The following is a 22,559-nucleotide window of genomic DNA, read 5'->3' as shown; positions in this document are numbered from 1 at the left end:
AAGAATTAGGTAACGTTTTTCAACCTGGGCTGTTTCTGAAGAGTCAGCCACAAGGTAACTGAGAACACCAAATGCACTATGAGGAGGCTTTTCTATTTGCTAACCACCTGCATCTCTCCTGGAAAACATTCTGGAGCCTGCAATCAAAGAAAGGCTGAAGTCATTATGATGCAATAGCACTGACATGTGTTATCTGTAAATAACCACCAGCCTGAGTGCCATTTTTCACTGATGTGTCAGGTTCTGATTTAAACTAAACATCTGTGCATTTGTTTCATCCCTTGGTAAACAGGGACTTCTAACCAACCTCACATAATCATTAACAGCCCTTCAGCATCAGAATTCTGCACATCTGCCACTAAAAGCTGTGCTGCCTCTTTTTCAGTGTTTTAATTGTTTAAAATAAAACCCACTATCAGTGTACACTCATGAGAGATAGAAGTGTATAAAACACATCTGCAAATCTATTAACACATTTCAATCTTGCCACAAGACCAAATCCAGCTACTGCTCACCTGACTCATTTGAACTCTGAAGTCTGTGTGCCTGACTCAGCCAATCAGGAATTTTCAATAATAGAATACAAGAGTGTGAAGCTCTCCTGTTGTCCCTTTTCTCAAAAAACCAGGGGGATCTTTCAAGTAATTTTTTAAGCAAATGCTGTTTTTCTTATAGCAAAATGTGCACCCTTCGTTAAATGTCGCTAAGGTCATTCCAGAAAAAGGGTAGTGGTGGGAATGATGGAAGAGTTTGACAGCTTTAACAGCATCAGAAGCCGAGCACTCACATCGTGGATGAGTGTTTCCCCTATGAGCATCCCGAAGATGTCTGTGAAGGTGACGGGCTGCCCCGAGCTCTTCTTGTTCCACAGAGCCTCGATGTAGCGCTTGACCTTCTGCGGGGTGAGCAGCAGCAGGGGGTTGTGGCTCACGGAGTTCATCAGCTCCTCGTTGATCTCCTTTGGGCCCTTGGCTGGGAAATCCGGGTGGGAATACAGAGTTGACATGTACCTGCAATGGCAAACAGCCTCTGTGAGCATCAAACCTGCTGCAGAGTCAGCTGCCTGAAAGCTACAAATAGCTCATAAATGATTTGATACAATTACTGATTAAATCAGGTTAATTAACTCTCCATTCATACAGGAAATTGTCATTTCCTTTTTCTCAGAGCACAGAAAGCTGAGCAATTTGTTCTAAATATAAGCATAGGATCAAACACTCAACAGGCATTTCCATAATGTGTATGAAGTAAATGATTACAGTGTCCTCATTTTTCCAGACAGAGCATCCTAAGCTGAAAGGAGCTCTTCCAGTTGGCATAGCTCAGTTTGGCAGACTGGAGGTCTCAGGACAACACATGCAGTTCTCTCCCTGTAAGATGCACCTCTCTGCCCTCCAGTTCATTATCACTACTGAAAAATTCCTAAAATATCTCAGTGTATCACAGAATCCCAGAATGGTTTGGGCTGGAAGGGACCTTAAAGCCCATCCAGTGCCACCCCTGCCATGGGCAGGGACACCTTCCACTAGCCCAGGTTGCTCCAAGCCCCATCCAACCTGGCCTTGGACACTTCCAGGGATCCAGGGGCAGCCACAGCTTCTCTGGGCACCCTGTGCCAGGGCCTCCCCACCTTCACAGGAAAGGATTCCTTCCCAATATCCCATCTAAACGTACTCTCTGGCAGTGGAAAGCCGTTCTCCCTTGTCCTGTCACTCCATCCCTTGGAAATTGTCTCTCTCCATCTTTCCTGCAGCTCCTTCAGGCACTGCAAGGCCACAATGAGGTCACCCCAAAGCTTCCCTTGTCCAGGCTGAACAATCCCAACTCTCGCAGCCTTTCCTCCCAGCAGAGCTGCTCCATCCCTCTGATCATCCTGGTGCCTCCTCTGGCCTCTCCAGCAACTCCAGGTCCTTCCTGTGCTGGGCCCCAGGGCTGGGGCAGCTCTGCAGGTGGGCTCTCACCTGAGTGGGGCACAGGGGCAGAATCCCAATCCCCTTCCTGCTGCCCATGCTGGGGGCTCAGCCCAGGGCCTGAGGGATGGATATCTGGGATGGATATGGCCCCACTTTCCAGGAGATGATGCTTCCATAATAAACTGAAGCACAACAACTACAACCTGTGCAGAGAGTTAATTGACTGTGAGGATGTGGAGAGGCATATAATGAGTTTGTTACTGAGAAACAAGTTAGTTTTACTGCAAACAAAGCTCAGACACACAGGGTCATGCCCAGCCATTTCTGTGACAGCACAACCAACCCTGTCCCACGTGGGCTGCCAGGACTTGATCCACGGGCTCCAGGTCAGCTCCTGGGTGCAGGGAAAGGGGAATGCAGCTGGAGAAGTCAGCACAAGGTTGAAGCAAGATGGCAGAAAAGCATTGCTCCAAGGTTAGGCATGCAGCTGAGTGGACAAGCAAAAACCTGCCTCTCCAGGAAAGGAATTCTCCACCCTTCAGGAAAAAAAGAAAAGAGAATTATTCCCAAGTGATAGACTGCATGGAAAAGAAAGAAAAGAAAGGGAGTGCCTAGGTGTCAATTTGTTTATTCAACAAGCAAGGAAAGACTGAAAGGTGACATCAGAGAGCAAAAGCAAATTTGTTCAAACACAACTGTCTCCAATCTGTTTCTGACTGCAGAAGTTCAGATAATCTCGCTATTTTAACTCAGATTTTATAGGTTCACATTAGACCAACTACGTATTCACCCTTGGGTTATCCCCAAAGGAGACCTCACAGCCAGCAGACTGACATCTGTCCTGAGCAGGGTTGGCAAACCCTTCCCCAGAAACACAGGGAATGTTTTAATACCACACTGCACTATTCCATTGCTCTTCATCCACCTTCTGCTTTCCACAACTGTGACCAAAGTGCATCCATCTCTCAGTGGACAGTGATAAATCTGCCCCCACCACCAGTGATAGAAAACTCAGGTTCCAACCTTTTGTAGTCCAATCTAAAGGAGAAACTGACTCTAGTTCACAGACACTTCTGGCATTTCAAAACCTCCTGGCATTCTGAAAGCTTGCCTCTAGTCTGGGAGGGGGGAAGCAAGCTTCACACAATGAAAAATAATTGACAAAAAAACCCATCCAAGGAATAGAACTGATCATTACCTCCTTCAGGAGTCAACTTTGGAGTTAGAGTATTTGCATGGAATTAAAATTCAGGTGCTTCCTTAGAGCTAAATCAGATGATAAAACTCATCCCAGGCAGACTCCCTGCTCATTTATATTCCAACAAGTCTTTTCCTCTCACAGAAATAAGACATTTGTTTAATCTCATCACTGAGTCTGAAAGGATCCTGGAGGTTTCTGCTCCAGCCTCCTGCTCAATGCAGAGCCAGCCTAAGTCAGATGAGGCTGTGCTCAGTCAAGTTCAGCTTTCACATGAGCACTGCCTGAGTCAGACTGAGAAGACGACACTGCTCCCAGACTACTCAAGTGAGGATGGCTCAACACATTCCAGTGTTGGCCACTCTCACTGCAACATAGTTTCCCTAAGAGTTAATCCAATTACTCCTTGTCCTTTCTCTGGGCATCTCCAAAAAGAGTCTCTTTTCTTCACAGTGACTTACCAGGAACTGAAGACAACACTAAGATCTCCCCCATCAATACCTGTGCCTGCTCCTCAAGGCTAAATGAAGTATTTTAAAATTTTAGTATTTTCTAAATTAAACAGTGCCAGTGAGACTGAGACAGGGTAATCCACAGTGGGATGCTCTGCAGAGTGGCAGCCAGGCCCTAGACGTTCCCAGTAAATCCACCAGGATTTTACACTGGGTGTAAAACGGAGCAAAAGATCTTTCAGTGATTTTGAGGCACTCTAAAAGCCCTCCCAAAGCATACAACATATTTTGGGTTGATATTTTGGGTCATCAGCTTCAAATCACAAGGGATTTTTTTGGTTTTTCACATTTCATCAGGAAAATAAAACAACACATGTTGGGCATTGATATAGAAATGCAGGTGCATATGTGTGGCACCTCTTTCCATCCGTTCTTGCTCTCAAAGCTCCTGAAGAGCACCTGGAGCCTGAGCTGTCCTTGCCCTTTGGGGCATTCAAAACACCTCCCCCAGCAGAGTTGGACGTGTAAAATGTGCTGTGAATTATAACCATAGAAATAAATCAGCTCTCGTGCCAATTCCTTCAGAACTTGCTGCAGAACAGTTGAGGATAACCAAGAGGAAAGCCTTACCAGGTGGATCCGGAGAGCCCAGCAATGTACGTGGCACAGTCCAGGACTCCTGACTCAAAAAGTGCTTTCATGACTCCAGCAAAGCCCACCATGGCCCGGAACCCCCCTCCCGAGCCCAGCACGGCGATCACTGGCACCTGCAGGGATGAGAGCAACACCACCACCACATCAGTGACACGGGACACACCAGGAGCATCCAGTCCAACCCCTGGACACCCCAAGAAGAATTAGAATTTATTTGAAGAAGTCAGCACTTGTAGCAAGATTTCTAAACAAAAGTATACTCAGAATTTCTTTAGAACTGTCTGTCCTTCTTATCCACGATCCAAAATAGAGGAGATATTAAATTTAGTTATTACATGAACTGTTCAGTTACAAGACCACAGAGATTTTTAAAGCAACATAAACACCAGGTTTAATCCAATTCATATCATTGTGACAGAGCCAATGGCAGTAAAAGTTACTAATGAGAAACAGAACAGAAACAAATAATATTTTGATTGGGAGTTTAAAAACAAGTTTTATAACAAAAACATCCAGTATTACTACACAGCATGAAGACAGTCTCAATTTTACCACCACTTTGCAAAAACTACCAGAGAGGTAGTGGGAATGTATGTGGATCTGGACAACTACTCAGCCACCGAGAGAGGAGTGACCAGAACCAGGGATGGTTATTGTGGCACCAGGTTAAAACTGTGTCCACAGGGGTTTATTTTACACTCCTCTCCTTCTTACTGCCCAGCCCTGACATCCAGGCTGTTCCCCTCAACTGCACAGCTTCCCCAGGTATCTAAAAAGAAGACAAAATAAAATAAAAATGTACTTGCTCCCACCATCACATGTTTTGGCCTAAGCAAAGGGCCCATCTGGTTCCCAGTTTCCAAAACCCAGGAGGATTTTCCACTGTTCAGCGGTGGCAAAGGAACCACCTCTTGGTTGTTACTGAGCATAAAAAGAATCACACAGCTGTGCCAAAAGCCCCTATCTGATCAAACTGCTAATCTGCCAAAAATCTCCCTGAAAGGCAATTTCAGGTGCCTATAGATGGAATTAGTGATAAAAGGATCCATGTGACTACAGAGTCCTGTTCTTTCTGCAGACTCCATGCTCCAAGCCATGAGACTCCCCTGAGGACTGACCGTCACAAGGAAATGCCCGTGAACAATGACCAAGGCACTCAAGACATTTCTTGAGGCTTCCACTCCCCAAAACTGCTTATTCTTCATGCAGTGAGATTATTTTGTTACCTCCTTCATAAGTGTTCAGCTTTAGTAATAGAAACCACAGGTATTCCCTGGCCCCACATTCATCGTGCAGCTTCAGAGATACGGATCTATCCCAAAAATGACACAGCCCAGGGAAGGGTTTGGGATGTGTTTTGTTAAGCCAACGCCCCAATAACGGAGCAGCTGCTTTGAAGGAAGAGCCATGTCAGTAATCACTCCTTTAATAACATGGGGAAACTCTGGAAGCTCCTCAGGAGCACTGCTCACTCAGCCTGAGCAGACACATCCCAACAGAGTGGAGATATCCCCTGCAGGTGCGAGCCTGGAGAAAGTATATGAGAACACTTCCAGAGCACCTCTGCTCCACTCATCAGTGCACAGGCACCAGGGAAAATGGGAGTGTTCCTCCAGAGGCAGAGGAATCCGCTATGGAGACAGGCTGGGAATGTCCAGGAGAGTCACCAACATCCTGACTGCAATGCTTCCTGGATCCACAGGCACTCTGGGCATCCCAGATTCCTGCACTGGGAAGGGTGGATACAACGAGGGGAAGGTGGATTATGGAATCACAAAATCATTCAGGTCAGAAAAGACCTCCAAGATCACCAGGTCCAACCATCAGCCCAGCACCACCACCATGTTCACCACTAAACTTTGTCCCCAAGCGCCACATCCACACATTTTTTTAATTCCTCCAGGGATGATTCCACCACTGCCCTGGGCAGCCCCTTCCAAAACTTTACAGCTTTTTCAGCGAAGAAATTTTCCTTAATATCCAACCTGAGCCTCCCCTGGCCCAGCCTGAGGCCGTTCCCTCTCCTCCTGTCCCTGTTCCCTGCGAGCAGAGCCCGACCCCCCCCGGCTGCCCCCTCCTGTCAGGGACTTGTGCAGAGCCACAAGGTCCCCCCTGAGCCTCCTTTGCTCCAGGCTGAGCCTCCCCAGCACCCGTGCATTGCACAGTAAATAAATAAATCTTTAAAATGATGACAAAAAACAACTGAAGAGAAGCACCTCCTGCACATTTCCCCTCATTTATTTCAATACAAGCTGAGCTGCAGCATAAATCAAGTGAGGCAGATTCAGAGTCCTCTCCTGCTCTGCAGAGGAAGCAGGCAGGTTTGTCAAAACAGCTTTTTAGCTCCAATTCAGTTTCCAACATGTTTAAAGGCACAAAACAGTAAAAACTGAAATGAAATACACCCATCCTGCAAGTTGCCCTCTAGGATAAATAGGGCAGAGGTAGGGAGGGGGGAAGGAGCTGCAGCCAGAGCACCCAGAGCCAAGAACCAGGAAACCATGTCCTGATGAAGAACAGAGAAAAGAGGATACCAAATGCTGAACACTCCTCTACTGAACCCTAAATCCTTTGTACAGAACCACCAGCACATGAGATCACTCAAACCAAAAGGTTCTTAATCATATCTTCCAGTAATCAGGCAAGAAAAAACTGAACCATACTACATCTTGTTTTGGGAACAAGTGGCGCAGATGTTTTTATCCAAATGCCCTGGAAACACGGTGCACAAAATCTGAATATCTGTGTCAGAAAAAAAAATGCCATAGGGCACACAAATGATTATTAAAAAATTGTTCTGCAAATCCAGTTTGTAGAGAACTACATGCTTTCTTTAGAAGATCATGGTATTTTTAGAAAATTGCTTGAAGCGGCAAAAATTATAAAAATAAACTGAGCAACAATGAAAGTATGAGAAATCTCTGTGTTTCCAGAATGTGCCTAAGGATTAAGTTAGCAAATTTGGAACTACTCACTTCTCCATCCAGACATGTATAATGAATTCAGAGGCATTAAGTGTCTCCCAGCATCCCTGCAAAGCACAAGCTACTCAAGAGATAAAGCAACTTGGGTGAACTTTGAGTAAGTGACTTGTCCAAGATTAAACAAGGCCCACAGACAACTGAGACTACTCAATGTCTCCCAACTTCATGTTGAGACTCCAAACATCCAATAAATCCTCCTGCTATCTTCCATCTCTAGCAATAAAAGTAAAACTGCAGTTTAATTTGAACAAAATAGGTTTTTTCATTGCTAGAAACAGATAAAAATTCTGACAAGTCAGCTTAGAAATACACACTTGGCATAAGAAAAACAGAGGATAGCTACAGCTACTGTCTGGGAAGATGCAATTGAACTGATAAAATTTCAGTATTGGAGACAGTGAGGGATACCAAGGGAAGATGATGACACAAAGAATAAGAGATCTTACCTATCCTTTGCCATAATTCATGCACAGATACCACCTGCATGGAACTGAGACCTGAGGCACTGAGTATCACTCCAGTTCCAACTGGAGCTTGGCAGAATATCCACATCCTTTCTGAGGAAGATCCTATTCTGCTCTAGGTCACACCAATGTCCCACTGACAGATTACCCACTCTGATAAGATCTGCATGTGTTAAGATTAAAATAAATGAACTGAAAATTAGGAAACCTTGAAAATGTTCCTTCACAATACACACAATTTATCTCACTCCAATTAAACTATGTACAATACTTGTTAAATTCTTTCATGTTCCTCAGAAAGTTCACATAAGAACATTTCATGCAGCAAGACAGAGTTCAAAAGTACACAGCAATGAAATATTTACCACCTGCCCAAAACTTCATGGAAATTCAAAAGATACTCTTCAGTGTTGGTTGCAAAAGAGTGTCACATTCTGCTTATACTAAAAATGCAAAAAAAGGAATCAATACCAATGAAGGAATAAACCCAGATTAATTAGTGGACTCTGTTTATTGCTTGACACCCCCACAGGCACAAAGTGTTCCTGTCACAATTCAGGGAGCAGCACAGGAGAGGGAATGGGCAAGGAAGGAAGAGGATGAAAAAGCTACAACAAAATAAGTAGATCTGGACCAAATGGATTCTTAATTAACTCTAAATAATGCATCACTAAGAGCTCAGTAGGATCTGGCTCCTCTCCTCACTGTGGTGTGAGGCCCTGGCATGGGGTGCCCAGAGAAGCTGTGGCTGCCTCTGGATCCCTGGGAGTGTCCAAGGCCAGGTTGGAGAAACCTGGGATAGTGGAAGGTGTCCCTGTCCACGGCAGGGGGTGGCACTGGATGATCCTTACAGTCCCTTCCCACCCAAACCATTCCCTGATTCTGTGATATGACCCAAGCCAGCATCAGCCCACTGAGATCTGTTGGCTTCCCTTCCTCTTGGCTCGGTTCAAAGCACCAGCAAGTCAAGGAAAGCTGTACTTTCCCATGTTTCAAAGAAATAAAACTTCATAACCCTAATCCAGTAAAACTGGCTCAAAGAAAAGAAGGAAGGAAAGAAATAAACTAATTTCCAAGCTGACTCTAAATTTAAACCAGCTCATTTCCTGCCTACTCTTTCAGAGATGAAGGTCACAGAGCATGGGATGGGTAGTGGGCATGCAGGGGCACATTCTGTGCTGGTTGAGTGCCCAGAGCCACTGCAGGATTCAGCAGATATTTCACACACCCTGAAACACTTTTCAGATGGCAATCTCCCTTCAGAGCCAACACCTTCACAACGTCTGGGATTCAAACAGGAAAAGTTGGAGCAGTTTGTTTAGAGGGCCAATGAATCACAGAACCCCAGAATGATTTGGTTGGAAAGGACATTAAAGCCCATCCAGTACCACCACAATGCCACCCCAGGGACACCTTCCACTAGCCCAGGCTGCTCCAAGCCCCGTCCAACCTGGCCTTGGACACTTCCAGGGATCCAGGGGCAGCCACAGCTTCTCTGGACACCCCCGGCCAGGGCTTCACTCCCTCACAGGCAAGAATTTCTTCCTAATATCTGATCTAAATCTCCCCTTTTATAGTTTAAAACTGTTCCCCCTGGTCATAAACTTTAATCTCTAACTTTAGAGCCAAGAAAAATTACTCTCCAGGCTAAACATTGTATGTTCACAGAGGAAAAGAATTTTTATTATCTACAATCTTTCTACATCGAACTCTTCCACCTTGCACACCTCATTCCTTCCTCTCACAGGCAAATGAAGAATTCCAAAGGGGATGCTAATCCTGATGGGAACTCTCCAAACTTACATCACGGGAAGTGGTCAGGTTCTGGCTGTTCTCCTCCCCTAGAAACGATTTGATGCTGTGCATGATGTTGTCTCTGCGCTGCTGCCGGAACCTCTTCTCCTCATCGCACAGGGCCATGCTGAACCTTTGAGGAGCTGTTTGGAAAAGGGACAGGCTGGTACAAAAGGCTCAGTTCCAAACAGGATCACAAACATCACCGTGGGAAATGAGCAGATATGAGCAGAAATTCCTCATTCACTTACATAAGATGAAATGAAATTGTATTTCTCATGTGACGCCATTCATCAGCTCTGGAGTGATGGAGGCCAAGTACAACACGTCTTTGAGACATCCATTTTATATAGAACTCATTAAAAGGAAATCATTAAATACAGCAAGCGAGTTCTCCACTCACATACAATTATAAATCTTACAGCACAGATCATACTGGCATACCACAGAAAAATCTAAGCCCTCTTCTCTGTATTTTCCCCCACATTGTGGGATAAAACATGTACACAAGCCTGTGTAAGGATCTCGGTGCTGTACATAAATGAAGGTACAACTTCAGCTGCCACTTCTCATGGACAGCAGAGGGGAGTGGACAAATCCACCCTGGTACCCACTGAAAAGCACACAATGGTGAAATGGATCCATTTAGGCTCAGAGAATGATTCCCCAGGTTTTTAAAAAAACCTAGTATGTAATAAAATAATAGAATTAAGAAAGGGGGGGAAAAGACTCCCTAGAAGCAATGTTCCATGAAGATATTCACAATTTGCATGGCTATCAGGGAATAGCAGCAGAACTTGATAAGATCCTTTACATTTCAAAGCCTAAGGAGAAGACACAGCCAAGCATGTTCTGTTTATTTAATGTCAGAGATATGAAATACTTGTAATGTACAAAGCCTGGCTGGTTCAGGGTGGTCTCAACCACCCACAAATGCATTTTCCTAGTACAACAGGATGAGCAGAAATTATCCCCGGGGAATGTTTGTCAGTCTCTGGAGTTATCAGGAAAGAGTTTAACTTTTACAGTGGTCCGTGGTGCTATTTATAGTTACAGACAAAAAATGACTCCTTAAATGCCTTGCTCTCAGGAAATCATTTTTAGATTTAAAATACATTTTTCTGATAATGCCTCAAAGTGATTTTTGGTCTTTCACCATGATAGGTGAAGAATGAGGGAGAAAGGCAGCTAGAGAGGGGAAAAAAAGGGACAAATAAAGGTAGATATCTGCTTAGCTTTTACACGGAGAACTCCTGGCCCTAATCTTCACCTTTGCCTTCAGCACTGTGTGGTATTTACATTTAAATACATTTTAGGGGCTCTGTAACAGCAGCCATAGATGCTGGAAGTTAATGTGAGAGGCCAAGTTCCCAGAGAAGGTGAAACAGTGAGGATGAAGCTGCACCTGAGCGAGGTCTGTGGGTTTTTTTAGGGACAAAGCCCTCAAGAAGAAAAGCCCTTCAAATAAATCAGGCTGAGAGATTGACACAGGATGGCCTCACTCCTGCAAACATTTGGAAGGGTCACACATCTTAGTCCCAGTAAGGGTGTTTAGTCAATGACAGAATTACAACATGAAAATAAACCTCAGTTGTAAAAGTTCCTCTTTTTTACAGTAGCTGGTATTTCTACACTACAACAAGGAATTTTTGCACTCTACCTCACATGTTTTTAAGAAAATCCCAACAGGGTGGGACTCTTGGGGTGTCCTGTGCAGGCCAGGAGTTGGACTTTGATGATCCTTGTGGGTCCCTCCAATTCAGGATATTCTGTGATTCCATGAAAATTTTAATGAACAATTTAAAAAAAAAAAATTCCTTTGCTGCTGGTATATTTTCACCCTTTTTTTAAAAATATGAGATACTCACCATACCTCCAGAGACAATTCCAAAGTCATTTCTGTGACCTAAAGAAGGAATATTTAAATATGGTTACAGCACTTAGAGAGGGAAAACCCACAAACACACCTGGAACATCAACTACTACTGTCAGAATTTTTCCTTTTTTTTCCCCCTTCTTCACTTTTTTTAAAAAGGAGGATATTTTTGGCACATGTGAATGAGATTCTTCTCTATGGATTTTTTTTTTAAAGCGCACAGTGTGATTCCAAAATACACCACTAGCACTGAATAGAGTGGAAAATGATGGTAAGTGCTGACTTTCATTCCTCAGATCCCACTGTCTTGCCTTTCTTGAACTGCTAATCCCTTTCTGACAGTGCTACTCATCTCTGTCCTCAGGGGATCTGATTCTCTTCACCCACTTGTGGCTGGCAGGAGAACCAGGGGATCACATCCATCTGCCACCTGTGTGAGGGAATCACTGCTCTGTGTTCCACAGGAGCCACCAAGTGTCTTTCCACAGCTAAATATGCCTTAGCTAGCAGTCAGGAAGGGTGGTTGCTTACAACTTGCTGAAAGATGCAATGAATGTCACTGCACAATGGCTTCACTTGCCAACCACACTGAACTCCCTGGCCACAAGCTATGGGTTGGCCTTTCACAGAGTACTGAAAGGGCTGCCTGCAGGCAAGAAGTTAAAAAATTATGATTAAAGCACCAGTTCCCTGTCAGGCACAGTCCAACAGTACAAGGGTGAGGAACTAAGACAGAATGGAGAGGTATTTTCTGCTCCCCAGACTCTCTCCTGTGCAATGGCCAGGCTGGTGCAGCCCTGGAGGAGTGTGACAGACTCAGCGTGTCCTCCACCTAAAACCAGATTCTCCTCCTCACCTGGGGCATGTGAGCACCAGGCATGGAGCTACAACACCCCAGAATGACCCTCAGACAGCAGTGAAGGACATGGGATGCAAAGCTGCCTCTGACTCAAACATCCAGGCCCAATTCCTGAAACAGGAATTGCAAATGAGGCAGAGCATGAGCAAGCTGAGGGGAAAAAGAAGAGGCAGAGAAACAACAAAGGGAGGACATGAACAAACACAGTGAAGAGTTACCCAGGAAGCACTTCAAAGGCAGGGAAGCAATTACATTATTCCCCACCTGGTATTACTAATTTAGAAAGCACTCCTGAAACCATGCAGTGATCCAATGCTTACAAAAATGCATGCACATGAAATAAACCCTTGGAGGGAAGCATTCCAATAGGGAGATATCATGGCTTTTCTACACCTTACCCAGACTGCCACAGACATCTCAGCAATACATGCTATGTACACATTGTCTACATCAGGTTCAACCTGACTTCATCTCCCCTTAACTATTTGCTTATAAATTTCAGAGTGTATTTGCCTTTTTTGCACTGTTTTTTTCCCTATGACTCCCTACTAAGCTTTGCTAAATGCTGATGAGAAGTTAAAGCAAGGCAAGGCCTTGTACTAATGGAATGAGCTTTGTGAACTGTGTTTGCAAAATGTATTCATCAGTTCTTTCTCACTGCCCCACCTCATGCCTGGCAGAACCAGGACCCGTACTCAACCCATGCTCCAGAAGTCCAAGAGTTACTGAGACACTTAGTGAAATAAAAATGCAGAAACTTCAAACAATGCAGTAATTTTAAAAAAGAAAAATAATGGAGGGTATCAAAATTCCAACTGCCCTAAGGCTATGCCAAATTAAATGTTAAAACTAACATATGAAACTCTCTGGTTTCCAATAAATAGGCCTTTAACCAGTTATTTGCTGTAACTACGCTTTTAAAGTTGCACCACATGGAAAACAGCAGAGTGGTGACAAATCAAGATCTCTCATCATACAATAAACTACAGCCCAAACCAGCGATGCAGATGCTATTTATACATTTTAATACATGCAGAAGAAGCTCAATTCCACCCAGATTTAGCCAGGAGTTACTGTGCAGGCAGACAAGCCCTGCTCAAATGACTCCATCTTGTTTGCAGATGCGTTTAAAGGGAATAATCCAATTACTGCATCATTGCATGTTAACCAGGGCTGTGTTACAACAAGCCACTTACAGAAAGTGAAACATGTAATAATAAAAGAATTCCTTCAGCTTTCTGGAAGCCACAGGCAGCAGCAGGAGGGGCAATGCAGCAAACTCTGAGTAACCTCACACTCAGGCCATAAAAGTAAACTGCATCAAGTAAGGAAGAAACTGCTTTTGGCAGAGAAAGTTCCAAACTAGACTTCTAGAGAGGATTCTTTCAGCAGGGACACCAAGGCATTCAGTGGCACTGTTTTGCTTAATTCTCCTCTCAGCAGGGCTGTAAGAAGATAAATAATTAAGGTTTAACAGTGTCTTTAGGCTCCGTGTTTATCCATGGGCAACAGTGAATGCTCAGAAAACTTCTGACCAGGGCAAAGTCATGAATGTCCAACTTACGTCATTGAAAGTTAACTGGACCTCCTTCTTCTCTCCCAGTTTCAGAGAAGAGATGGGAAACGTGGATGTGCCAAGAGTCTCATCCATAACATAGTTGGCATCCATGAGAGTAACCTGGAAGAGATCGCTGGGTATTCAATTCTACTGCAAGAAATCCCTTTTTCATTCCATCAAACCTATTCCTGAAGTAAAAAAAAAAATATATATATATGGAAAAAGAATGGCCTGACCCAACCCAGTCAATGCCCAGTGCCAACAGACATTTCTTTTAAACCAGGATAAGCTCATGGACAGTGGAGGTGTCACTTCAAGGAACTGAACTGCAGGAGTACACCAGGATAATTCATTAAGGGATGTTCATCCCAGCACCTTTCTGGCAGCAAATCTCACCATCTTTCTAATACCTTCAAATTCTACATATAAAGCACAGTACCTTTACATTTCCAGTAAGTAAAATTTCCCTGTGGAGAAACCTGTATAGTTTTAACTGTGATAGGCCAAAAAAAACATCCAGCAACTTTTCAGAGAAGATGGAATCCACACACCCCAGCCTTGACTCTACAGACCAAGATTTGCAGTGATTTGGCAAAGAGTGCAGCATTCCATTTTACACAAAGCTTCTCTCTGTATCCAGCCAGACCTTCAAGTCTCTTCTCAAATCTTTCATGCTGGAGCAGACCTTTCCAAAATGTGATAATACCCAAAGATGGATGTGGATATGGCAGAACACCATCCCATGCTTTTGCTCTAATCCATGTGGATCTAGGTCTAGCAGACTTTTTTTCCCCAGTGGCTGCCTTCCAAGTCCTCAAGTAAGATATTCAGAAAGAATTTCAAATTATCATTTACACATCTCCAGACTCATTTGACTTATGGGGTTTTTTTCCATTTTATGGCATTGTATCTTCTAAAATATCACATGTTCATGGCTTGGACTGTATCTTTTGTATAAAACAAAAGGAGTCAAGATACAATCACTTAAATAATTAGTTGCTACATCTGGGATCAGCCTCTTCTCAGCTATAAAGAATCTTCTTCATCCTGTGCCACAAGCAACACTTTGAAATTATGAATTCTCTTTATTTTAGGAAAGAGCTCATTATTTTAATGGTACATTGCTCTGTTTCCTTGCAGAACTTTATGCCCATTCCTGCAATCTCTGAGTGCTGTCTCTTAAAACCAAAAGCAAAAACTTCATAGTGGGATTTTGAAGAGCTGCTCACACTTCAGAGGGAACTGCACTTGGGATAGAATTAAAGATGCAGATTAAAACAATCCAAGGAGTCACAAGGATTGTGGCGTATGAGCTTCGGAATTCACAGAGGGTTTGGGTGAGGAGGTGATTTTACAGATTTCTGACACTGTACTCCATTGCAGAATCTTGTCTACATTACCAGGTCCACAATTAACCCTTATTAAATGTTATCATCTATTCTTGGCAGACAATTTTCATGAAATTTCATTGCACTAGCTCAGAACCAGCAACAGCCTTTAGTTACTGTAAAGACACATTTCCAATTTCTACCTATAATCCATCCTGCTCTATTTGCGATTTTAGTAATTTTATCCTTTCAAAACCCTTAAACCAAATTTTGTCCTCAACAAATTCAAACATTCCTAGGGAAGTTGCCTAAGTGTAAGGGAGGGCTCAGAGCAGGGCCCAGGCTCTGATCCAGGGGGCCCAGCAATGGCACCGAGGAACAGGCAGGAACTGATGCCCAGGAAATCATTGTGAATTCCCTAGCATCTTTTGTCTCTAGTGCAGGATGCAGGTGATAGTTCTTCATGATCCACCAAGCTGACCATAGGTGTAATGCCCAAACTGTAGAGCCTTCCCCAGGAACACAGGGAGCTTGCAGGAAGCACAATTCCCTTTCAGACCCAAGGTCTGATGGTCACAGGGAAAGCTCAAGGAAAACCTTCACAGGCTGCAGCCTCTGTCCCAGTTGGCCAATTTAGACTGAAGTCTGTAAGATTAGGTCAGAAGAGAACAGATGTCAGGGCCATCCTCTATGAAGAACAGAGCTAACAAATGACTAGAGCTAACTTTAAATCCTTGCCATGCCCACTTAGACCTAACATTCAGCTCTTGTGCACAGCCTGGAGAAGTTTAACACACTGAGACTGAACAGTGGCTTGGCCAACAAGGCTGCACATGGAGTGGTCCCCAGAAGAGCTCCAGGGTGGGCTCCAGGCAAGAAGGACACAGCAGAACCAGCCTTTTGCTTTGTCTCCCTGGGCAGACACTTGATTTAAGTCCCACCTATTCCCTGTCCGTAAGAGCTGAATCGGGGTAGGAAGAAGGGAGTAAATACTCCATGGCTGATGTGAGGAATAACAAGCTACTGTCCCTCAGGAGCTGTCCAAGAGATGACTCACAGGCATATCTTGTAATGCCTCTCCAGGCTACTCCTTGAATAATTCAATTTATCCAACACCTCTTGCTTAGCACCATGGCTAAACTCAGATTTAACGTTTTAAACAAAGGGGTAATCTTGAGACATCAGATGCCACATGTGTGTAAGCCACTGTTATTTTACCCTTCATCTTCCCAGCTCAACCATGGGATTTACCTCCAGAACATTCTCCAGGTTGGGGTCCAGAATGAACTCGAAGGTCTCGTTCCATGTGGGGTTGACGTCGTTGTTGAAATGCTTGGTTCTCTTCCTGCAGTCGGGGGCGGTGGGGATGAACAGCTCCACGTAGGGATCTGGAGTGTCAACTGCGCAGCAGAACACAGGTCAGGCAAGGGAAAACACCAGCCTGGGCTGGAGTAATAGATACAATTGTGTGAAACCACAGATCCCCTCATGGTCAAGGACAGAAGGATAAGCAACTCTGTAAGTTACATAAATGTAATGACAGGAATGATACAATGATATCAACAATTCCCCCAAAAGAAACATTAGGTTTCTAGGAGGAGAGGGGAAAAGCCTTGAGCAAACAGAATGGTACAGGGACTGAGTCAAGTTTATTGGGAATATGCAAAAGTCTGGCAGGCAGTGGTTAAGTGTTTGTAAAAGCTTTTACTTCTTCCTCTCTTTCTAGCCTTTAATGGCTTTGGCTCGAGTCACAGCAGCAAGTATCCCACAAAACAATGAAAACAAGCAGTCTGATGTGGGTTTTGGATCCTCTTTCACATTTGCTGGTTTGGGCATGATGGAGGAAATCAGTCACAGCACTGCAGTGCTGCACGCAGCAGAAGGAGTGCTCAGCTCTGAAACACTGCCACCACCACAGCTCTGGGGAGTCAGCACAGGATCAGGACCTTATTTACACAGTATGTTTGAACAACAAGTGCGCAGAACCCCAACAGGAAACACAGATATGGCAACTGCAGCTGATAGGAATTACCAGTGGGGGAAAAGGAAACATTGGCAAATCCCATTGGATGTGTCTAAAAATAGCCATTCCTGAGAGCACAAAATGCAGCCCTAAAAATCCACTTTCTAACAAGTTAAAGCATGCAGGGGTTTTCTGTACAATGAGACTTTTCTTTGTGTCAGATTGGGCGAGGGCTCCAATGCTTCCCAGGAGAGCAGGGGAAGTTATTTCTGTGGTTGTGGTGGATCACCAAAAGTCTCCTACTCTGCTGTGGTAAAACACCCACATCTTTCCAGCACAGAATCAAGGAATCACAGAATATCTTGAGCTGGAAAGCATCCACCAGGATCATCAATCCAAGCCCTGGCCCTGCACAGACACCCCAACAATCCCACCCTGTGCATCCCTGGCAGCGCTGTCCAAATGCTCCTGGAGCTCCAGCAGCCTCGGGGCTGTGCCCATTCCCTGTGGAGCCTGGGCAGTGCCCCAGCACCCTCTGGGGGAAGAACCTTTCCCTGATCTCCAGCCTGACCCTCCCTGACACAGCTCCAGCCATTCCCTGGGTCCTCCTCCCTGTCACAAAGAGTTGAGATCAGACCTGTCCCTCAGGAGGAAGCTGAATCCTCTCTTCCAAGTTTGTCCTCTGGTTTAGTGAAATGTTACCAAGCAAACCAATGCCCACCACAAACAGGAACCTATTTCTTACAGGCTTCTTTTTGAAAGAGACTAATTCCTATTACTAGGAAAAGCAAGTCTGAACATTCCTCCTTGTATACACTTTAAGTCCAAAGATACCTTTTTTCAGCAAAGCCAAATTTTAAAAACTCTTGGAGTTCAGTAAAACTTTATCCATGAGATTCCTGAGGCCCAGAGAGATTTCTCCCTCCTGCTGGAAGAAGAAGGAAAAGAGGAAAATAAAGGAGTTGGATAATTTAAAATCAAATCAATTGTCTTTTGGGGAAAAAAAACCAACCTGACCAAACAACCAAAAAAAGGGCTTTTGGAAATCACTCTGGAGGTTCTGAATGTGTCCCCAGGCACATCCTATTCAATTTTATTCTAATACAACTTCTCAGGAGTTTTCCACTGTGCTCCATACCTGTGGGGCTCAGCTAATTGCTACATTGAGGTGGTCTCAGTGCTCCCTGAGTAATGAACAAGCAGCTATTTAAAGCTGGGGATCAGTGTAGAAAGCCTTTAAATAGCAACCTTTATTATCTCCTGAGGAATTATGTCTGATCTTGTCTCTTCTTTATGGGCAGGGGAACTGGGGGATCAAGCCCCAAGTCTTTCCTCACCAGGCAGATGTTCCAACTTGCCAACTTTTCCATTAGTTCATTTCAACTACTACACAAAGCTCTGCCACAAAAAAAGAATCAAGAATCAAAAGAAACAAGGCTCTTTGAAACCAAAAATCCATGAAGTGACAAGGTCTCATTTGCTAAGTCTTGATAGCCAGCATGACTTTGGCAATAAACACCCAGGCTTGCTCTGCCAAGAGACTAAATTTGCCTACAAAAACCTGGATTTTAGCCAAAATCCTGATGGCTGAGCAGAGTTCTGGGCAAAACATCAATGGCTCCCTCTCCATTCAGTTTTTCACGTGATTATGTGATCAGCCCAAACTCTGTTACAAAAATCTAATTGTTCTTACCAACACAAACAGCAAATGGTTTCATATCCATATTTAAAACCCCAAAGCATGTGGAAACCCCAGACCTGCAGATCCATTACTAACTTCCTATCAGGCAAACCCTGGTAAGTGTTGAAACAGAAACTAAACCTAAGGCATGGATCAACTAAACTTGGAAAAATCAGTCTTGGCAGTTCAGTCTTGCCAAGTCACCCCACTCCGTGCCTTCATCAGCTTTTTAACCCAGAGATTTAATCACCTGCCCTTTCATGTTTGAAACTTTATTTGGAGCTATTTTCAGTTAAGAAAATGAAAACCTATTATTTTTTAACTTCCTTCTTCAGATGAGGAGAAAATGCACTGGAAGACTGCTTGCTCTGATTAAGATATTGCTATAAGCTATAGTAAATACTTTTTTAAGCTATACCATATTAATTAAAACCTCACTCCTTGGATGGAAACCAAAAACTACCAGCAACCTGGCAAGTAACACAGAAGTATTCACTTAATGTATTTCAAAACATTCAAGTTATCAAATGCAGATGAAACAGCCAGTGTGCACCCTTGCCATAGATGTTTTCATTGCTGCCCAGGCTTCTGCTAATTGATTTGCCATGTAATGTTAAAAAAACTAAGCTGAAAATGTAAGTAAAAATAGCTTGATCACCGCTGTTATCACAGAATCATGGAATGGTTTGGGTGGGAAGGGACCATAAGGCTCATCTCACCCCACCCCTGCCATGGGCAGGGACATCTTCCACCAGCCCACGTTGCTCCAAGTCCCATCCAACCTGGCCTTGGACACTGCCAGGGATCCAGGGGCAGCCACAGCTTCTCTGGGCACCCTGTGCCAGGGCCTCCCCACCCTCCCAGGGAACAATTCCTTCCCAATATCCCACCTAACCCTGTTGTCTGGCAGTGGGAAGCCATTCCCCCATGTCCTGTCACTCCAGGCCCTTGTGCCAAGTCACTCTCCAGCTCTCCTGGAGCCCCTTTAAGCACTGGAAGGCTGCCATCTATATTTTGATTTTAAAAGGAAGAATTGTTATGGTGTATGGGTCAAAAGCTGATGTTTAATCACGACAAGAGACTTATCCATGTCTGAGAATTATCTCTGTCTGAGCCTGATGACCCTAAAAGTCTTTTCCAGCCTTAAGGATTCTCTGTAGAGGCAGCACTGTCAGGGAATTGCTCTTTTGTTGCAGCAGCTGCCTGAGATACCAAGCACAGCCTCCTGAGCAGCAGCACCTGGGGGAATTTGCATTTGTTCCCAGGACACTTCTGAGGAAAGGAGAGTTTCTGCACAGCTCAGCCCTGCTCGGGCTGTTCCTTATGCAAGCACTGCCGCTCCATCCCCATTTCTCAGGAACAAGGCAGGCTGAGCTAACAATTAAGCCAAGTATCTCAAACCCTACCTGCACATTAAAAAAACACAATTAAGGCTTTCAGCACTGATGCCAACGAGGGTCCTGCAATTAGCAGCTTGGAGCTCAATGAGGTCTCGGGGTAATTAACAAAATGTTGGTGATAATTCAGATTTACAGCCCTCCCCAAGCTCCAGGGGCTGAAGACACACATCCAATAACAAGAGCAGAGTCAGCATCTCCACTACTGTTTTTAAACTGCTGCCTTAGGAATGGCTGAGAGGTAGAAAGTAAGGATTCACTGACTTTTCCTCATTTGATTTATCTCCTGGTTAAGTCATGGCTAAAGGATTCTCCCCTTAATTACATTATGAATCACCAAGTGAAACACACAGTGGACAGTAATAAGGGTCAAACATTTTCACAGTGAAAAATGAGTAATGTTTTAAGCAATCTGGCTATTAAGGAAACCTGTAAAATTTTCTGCAGTGACTGGAAACTATTTGATCTTATGTTGTTAGTCTGGTGAGATGGATGTCATCAGGCCTCCATATGAATATGATTAATATTACAGATACATGATTTATATTTCAGTCATTCCAATTTCAATTACTTCAACAGCATAATTACCAAAAAGAAACTATAGAAAGCCTGTTCAAATATAATACTACTATATATATATATATCTCAAAATAAAAAGTGGTAATAACCCTTAATTTATCCACCACTAAGTGCAATCCCATTGATAAAAACCTACTACGTCCCCAATGACCATCTTTGTGTATTTCCCACCATTTTTTTGGTTTGCTGCACTATAGTACAACTTGTTTAGCACATGCAGCTGAGCAGCCTGGCTGAGGTCAAGCCAATAATGGGAATTGCTGGATGACCTCTCTTTTGTCCAAGGAGAAGGAAGCTAAACAACAACAGGATTTCTATTCAAATTGTGAATTTTGTGGGGCCTCACAGTGGCACGGAACTATGAGTTGGTGTCTCTGCCATTGACAAGAGAAAAAGTAATAGATTTTAAATTCATGGGTTTTCCCAGTTTCATGTGATTTTTCAGTTTTTAAAAAGGGAATTCTTAAAAACTGTACTTATCAATAAGTGTCCCTCCAACCATGGAACAGATACTTGAGATGCTCCACACAAATCCACAGTCTAGCAGTAATGCAGATGCCAGGAGATCTGTCAGAAGGCCACAGCAACCTAAAAACCCCAGGAATACTCACTGCTGCTTGTGTTTAAGGCACCACAGGGAATGCCAGGGCTGGTGGCTTTGGAGATTTTGCAAAGGGGTGATGCAGTGCCAGATTTCATGAGCGGAAGGTGACTCCAAGGGAAGTAAGGCAGCTCTGAAGCAGCAGCTATGCTTTGAGAAATACTGGGATTAGGTAACACCTTCATTAAAAATTATTCGTGCCTTTTATGACAGCGCTTTTCATCTCTGGTGTTACTTCAATGGAGGGAAGAACCAGCTCTCAGCACAGGCACTGCACTATCACCCAGTTTACTGGTGCAGGACACCACTGCTTCCACTGATCCAGCCTTGAAAGGGTAAAAAAAACTCAAACAAGTCTGCTTTTGGTCAAACCACATTTGTAGAAGCGCCAAGAGCAAAGAAACATTGTCTTCTCTAGGTTATCTGTACAGGCCTCTTTGCAGATACACCCTGAAAAGTGACTGAAGCATTAAGCAAAATAACATTTTTCTAGTAGTGTGCCAGAGTCTAAGGGGTTTAGGGTTTTTTAATTGATTTAAATGCCTAGTTCTCACTGTTAAACCAGTGAAACCGGTTGCTCCATGTGTTGGTTTTGCAGGGCCTGGTTTTTGGCAGTGGGGGGGCCACAGAGGTGGCTGCTGTGAGAAGCTGCTGGAAACTTTCCCCATGTCCGACAGAGCCAATCCCTGATGGCTCTGAAGATGGACAAGCTGCTGGCCAAGGCTGGGCCAATTGCAGAGGCTGCTAACACCTCTGTGATAACAGATTGAAGAAGAAAATCAAAACGAAGTGTGCACGGACAGTTTTTTCCTGGCCAGAGAAGAGCAGGAGGTGAGAACACCTGAGGGGAACAACACGGAGGCACCGGAGTCAGTGGAGAAGGAGGGACACGAGGTGCCCTGGGCACCGGAGCCCAGATTCCTCTGCAGGCTTTGGTGAAGACCGTGGTGAAGCAGCTGTGCCACTGCAGCCCCTGGGGATTCACGGGGGATGCAGAGATCCACCCACAGCCCACGGGGATCCACGGAGGATGCAGAGATCCACCCACAGCCCACGGGGATCCACAGGGAATGCATTACATTTTTCTCTCCTCTGCCCAGCTGTGGCAGGGGAGGGTCAGTGAGTGACTCTCATGGGTGCCTGGTGTTTAGCCGGTGTCAAACCATGACGCTCCACCACCAAAGACACGAGCAAGACAGGAGGAGGCCTGGCTCAACTCTGACTGCGGGTCCATGGAAATACCAGACCTGGACAGGGT

The 22,559-nt window shown here is 44.4% G+C and overlaps 1 protein-coding gene across 2 annotated transcripts in view; it reads right to left on the bottom strand.

The window, feature by feature from the left end:
* The window catches only part of PLA2G4A (phospholipase A2 group IVA), a 60,958-nt gene that overhangs the window by 17,504 nt on the left and 20,895 nt on the right, over positions 1-22,559 (bottom strand). Inside the window, exons 6-12 of one of the 2 annotated variants that reach the window (XM_008635400.2) lie at positions 16,332-16,480; positions 13,759-13,872; positions 11,328-11,365; positions 10,702-10,709; positions 9,469-9,602; positions 4,194-4,330; positions 788-1,010 (exon numbers count right to left, since the gene is read on the bottom strand). In XM_008635400.2, coding sequence (XP_008633622.1) covers positions 788-1,010; positions 4,194-4,330; positions 9,469-9,602; positions 10,702-10,709; positions 11,328-11,365; positions 13,759-13,872; positions 16,332-16,480 — 803 coding nt within the window. Of the gene's footprint in view, positions 1-787; positions 1,011-4,193; positions 4,331-9,468; positions 9,603-10,701; positions 10,710-11,327; positions 11,366-13,758; positions 13,873-16,331; positions 16,527-22,559 lie in introns of both variants that reach the window. The other variant, XM_017736486.1, reaches the window with a different exon arrangement.

This window comes from Corvus brachyrhynchos, unplaced genomic scaffold, assembly GCF_000691975.1.
Source record: "Corvus brachyrhynchos isolate BGI_N302 unplaced genomic scaffold, ASM69197v1 scaffold155, whole genome shotgun sequence".
Lineage (NCBI taxonomy): Eukaryota > Metazoa > Chordata > Aves > Passeriformes > Corvidae > Corvus > Corvus brachyrhynchos.
Note: the sequence above shows the minus strand (reverse complement) of the source record. Positions and strands in the feature narration are given on the sequence as shown.